At 37.2% G+C, this 4,950-nt stretch overlaps 1 protein-coding gene across 1 annotated transcript in view; it reads right to left on the bottom strand.

Moving 5' to 3' along the window:
* Positions 1 to 4,950, bottom strand: part of PI4K2B (phosphatidylinositol 4-kinase type 2 beta) — a 30,709-nt gene that overhangs the window by 21,092 nt on the left and 4,667 nt on the right. The window contains exon 2 of the mRNA XM_012664188.1: positions 611 to 765. Coding sequence (XP_012519642.1) covers positions 611 to 765 — 155 coding nt within the window. The remainder of the gene's footprint in view (positions 1 to 610; positions 766 to 4,950) is intronic.

Raw genomic sequence — 4,950 nt, 5'->3', positions numbered from 1 at the left:
AAAAAAAATCATTTTTAAAATATAACTTCAATCTTTGCAAGAAAAATTTGGTGAAATTATAAACATTCTTCACCTTGAAAAAAGAACTGCTCATTATGCATCATTCAGAAAGCTTTTAGAAGAAAAAAACATAGGTTTTTAAAAAAAATTCAAGATGAATTGGAACAAAGTCCCATATCAACTTTTCCTTTCTGCTCTAGAATCAGTTTGGTTCATTTCACTTTGTCCGATGCCAATGTCTTCAAACTTCTGATTATTCAGCCTCCTTCCCCTGGTATAATGCTAAAAACAAGTATTTGTAGGGCAAAATATAAGATAAGGACTTATGAATATATATGCTCAACAAGTCTACAGCTGGAATATGGACATTCAATAAATGTTTGAAACCAAATATAAAATAACACAACAGCAAACTATGACTTAAAATGATTAGCTCTATTTCTAAATAGTAGTGTGCTTTAGTAAAAATAAAAAACTGACCTTTATTTTGGAAAAGAGGTTGCAATCATATTTAATAGGAAAGTATCTTCAGAAACTCACAACGACTTTGCATTTAAATTAGTGTTTTCCAAAATTTCTGTTATATATAGTAGGTCTGTGAAATTCTCACCCTCTTAGGATCCTTCACAAAGTAACTTCCACTTGAACCTTGAAAGATTCTTTCTGGAAAAATTCCAACTTCTATTGCTTGCTCTGCTCTCAACACAATATCAGCAAATTCTGGATCATCCAAGATTGCATTCATCTCTGAAGTACCAGTAGTTACTGCATTAAGAAGAAAGACCAGCTATGAGAATGCTCATGATACGGACCTGTAATATTGCATTAGGCATGAGGATATTAAGGTACAAAAAATGTAATCAAGTATTATATGAAACCCCACTTCTCTTAAAGTTCCAAATAATCACATATGGGAAAAAAAGTTCAGTATTTGTTGAAATAATCATACTAATATCTCTCATTTCTTTGAACTCCTCTCCTCCAGTGATTCTGTTTATACTACTTCAGCCTATGACTCCATAGTCAAACCTCAGATCTTGTCATTACCAATAATTATAAGCTCTCCATACTTTCTTTTTTTCTTTTTCTTCTTTTTTTATAGAGACAGCATCTTGCTACATTGCCCAGGCTGGTATTGAACTCCCGGCTTCAAGCAATCCTCCCACCTTGGCCTCCCAAAATGCTGGGATTATAGGTGTGAGCCACCGTGCCCAGCCCCATACTTTCAATCACAAGTACCTCCTATCTTCCCATTTTAGTCCCTCTGGCACTTTGAGTTCAAAAATTCGTCCACCCCACTAGAAACAACAAAGCACTGACCTACCACAATGTTACCAACTTAATGTTCTTCACCATCTTCATGTTCTTGCTACCCTACTCCTTGGCCAACTTAAAGTACGGTCAATCATTACAGAATCACTCTTTCCCCCTCCCTTCATCATGATCACCTGGAAAAATCCCAGTCCTGGTTAAACCCCACTGTTTGCCGACCCCATGCTTGTACCAGGACAGCTGAATTTGATCAACTGGAATCTTCCAGTTGCTTAGGCCAAAACCTTAGAATCATCCATGATCTCACACTCTCACCCTCCAAATCCAATCTATCAGCAAGTCATGTTGGCTCTATCTTAAATAAATATCCAGACTTCAACTACCTCTTACCATCTCCATTCCCTTCACATGATTAGGTCACTCTCGACTCTCACCTGAATTACTACAAGTTCTCCTAACTGGCCTCCCTCTCTCACCCATGCCCTCTCTGTACTTAACAAGAGAAGCAATAATAATCCTTTTATAAGACAGATCATGCCACTTCTTTGTACCAAGCAGCCCAGTGGTTTCCCATCTCACAATAAGTCCAAGCCCTTATCATGGCCCCCAAGACCCTTACTCAATCGCTTCTCACCTCCACTTTATTTTTCTATTTAGCACTTATCACCTAATACACTGTGTGTTTATTTTGTGAGCTCCAAGATGACAAGGATTTCTTTCACTGCCATATCCCCAGAACGTACATAGCTCCTGGAACATAATAAGCACTCAATAAACACTTGCTGAATGAATTAATGACTAATCACTTAAAGTGGTAGACATGCCAAAGACTATTCACATTTTATTTTTTATTTCTTTTTATTTTTTTCAGAGACAGGTCTCATTCTGTCACTCAAGCTAGAGTACAGTGTTAGGATCATAGCTCACTGCAGCCTCAAATTCCTGAGCTTTAGTGATTCTCCTGCCTCAGCCTCTTGGGTAGCTAGGACTACAGGTGCTGTGCCACCATGTCTGGCTAATGTTTTAATATTTTGGAGAGTCAAGGCCTCGCTATGTTGCCAAGGCTGGTCTTGAACTCCTGGCCTCACGCAGTCCTCCCACCTCAGCCTCCCAAAGTGCTGGGATTACAGGTGGCTTGCATCTACCTACCCCAGTAACTATTCATTTTTTAATTGGGAAGGTATTTCAATGCTATACATGTGTTATTATGAAAATTCAAAATCAATCAACTTCTCTTAATTTAAAATTTGCCTAAATTCAGACAGAAATAAAATTGTTATGTAGTAATTTTTAAAAGTTTATGATGAGAAAAATACTATAAAAAGGGCTGATGGGCATATTTAACCTACACAAAAGAATAAAAAATCCTTTACTATACTGTAGAAGATGGAAAAAAAAGAATAAAAATCCAAGTGTTTTAGTCATGCCTATACAATTGACATGCTGATCCAAATAATTATCTATCCCTTGAAAATCCTTAAAAATGAAGGGAGGAACTTTGTCTTTCTTGTTCACTTGGAGAGGAATCAGTACTTAGTGGGCACTTATATTTATTTGAATAAATGAATGTGCCAGTAAACAATATCATTAAATGATATTTCCTCTGGGTCAGGGATTCAAGGAATCGTAACAACAAGAACAAACTTGAAAAGTTACTTATTTCAACCTTGCTCCCAGTGCCGGTACACCTTCTATAATACATCACCAGCAAGTGGTCTTTGGGCCAATGTTTAAACACTTTCGAAAAGAGAACATTCCTTTTTTTTTTTTTTTTTAAGAGACGTGGTCTTGCTCTGTCATCTAGGCTGGAGTGCAGTGGTGAGATTACAGCTCACCAAGGCTTTTAACTCCTGGGCTCAAGCCATCCTTCTGCCTCAGCCTCCCAAGTAGCTGGCACTACAGGTGGCACCACCATGACCAGATAATTTTTTAATGGGGGGTCTTGCTATGTTGCCTAGGCTGATCTTTAACTCCTGGGCTCAAGCGTTCCTTCTGCCTCAGCCTCCGAGTCGCTGGGATTACAGGTGCAAGCCACCACACCCTCCACTCCTTTTTTTTTCTTTTTTTTTATGTTCCTTTTGGTTTGTTTGAAAACAAACATAAACTTCCTTTTCCAGAAATGAAATAAGTCTCCTGCATTTAAACTTAGGTCCTAGACTTGCCATCTGGAGCAAAACAAAAGTCTGCTTATACTTACTTCTTTCTTCCCAGCGATAGCCTTCCAGAAAACTGAAGATCATTTCACGTTCCCCTAAGTCTCTATTTTCCACCTCCTTCCTTATGGAAGTATTTTCAGGTTTTTCAGCATCCTAGTAGCCCTCCTCTTTCAAGCCTAAATATTTCAATACATCTCCTTAAAATATGGTCTCCAAAACCAAGTAAACCATTGCAGAGATTTGAGACACATTTTAGTCTTGACACCATCCCAAAATAAGAAGCCTTGTAATACTGCATTAGTTAGAAGTCCTATCACACTAATTCATATCTGAACTTGAGCAGTTCTTTTGGACATTATGTGCAGACCTTGACGTTATTACTATTAAATGCTGCCAAATTAGTTTATGGGTTATGTTTCATGAGTTCATCACAGAATCTCCCTTTGTTGCTCTCATGGAGCCCACAATCATCCTCTGAATACTTAATAATTCACTTTCAACTAAAAGAAGATGAATCAGAAACATTCCTGTAAAATAAGCCAGGAGGTTCTCATTTTCTTTCTTTTTAACTTTTCCCTTTTGGAGTATCTCTTTTGAAAAAATGAGATAATATCCTCCCCATATTCTTTTATTATGAAGATGACCTGGATTTATGGCCCAGTCTAGAAAGGTACTTAAAAAACAATTGGTCCTTCTAATTACTGCCAGAAAAAAGGCTACATATCAACTATTCTAAATTCAAAGTAATTAGTTTTTAGTAGATAATTTTTGTTAACTGACTCGTAACTGACAAATTCTGTAATTTTCTTCATTCTAGTTACTTAAATGTACACTGGTAATGAGTTTAACTTGTAGGACACCCCCAGATGGTACACAGCTTCAAGCTAGATGTGTTGTGGATGTTCTGGTCTGAAGGTTTGCTGTTGTCATTTGGTTTGATTTTTAATAGCTGAGGGCATGGTTAGCTACATTTTAATTTTTTTTCAGTTAAAACTACTATCACCCCCTTAAGGAACAAACTATGGTGTTTTGATTTGGAAATATTCAAAATTATTTTCTGAGGAGAATCTTAACTTTACGTCTGTGTACTTCCTTTGGGTCACCTCTAAGAAGAGTTGGTGGCCTTCTGGTCAAGTTTCAGTCCCATTCAAGCTCCTCATTTTTCACAAGATGTCTAGCCCAGTCTTTGAACATGCTGTTCCCATGAATAAGTCAAGCTTCCTTCCCACAGCTAATTTATCTTCATCTTTCACACTTTCAATACTACAACAAAATGACCTAAGTTCCACGCAGACAAGGATCTCTGTTTTGTTCTCTGATGTACCCCAAAGTGCCTATAACATGGCCTGGCATGTGGTAAGCACTCGATAAATTTGTCTGAAATATTATCAAACTATCCCCTTGACCACACTTCAGGGCTATTACTAGTCCTTCAGAAAGCAGAAACTATTAATAAAAATGGATTAAAAGAATCCATTGCGTAACTTGTATATTTAATTGACTAAGTATTCATGGTGACTTA

Source organism: Propithecus coquereli, unplaced genomic scaffold (assembly GCF_000956105.1).
Source record: "Propithecus coquereli isolate 6110/MARCELLA unplaced genomic scaffold, Pcoq_1.0 Scaffold87, whole genome shotgun sequence".
Lineage (NCBI taxonomy): Eukaryota > Metazoa > Chordata > Mammalia > Primates > Indriidae > Propithecus > Propithecus coquereli.
Note: the sequence above shows the minus strand (reverse complement) of the source record. Positions and strands in the feature narration are given on the sequence as shown.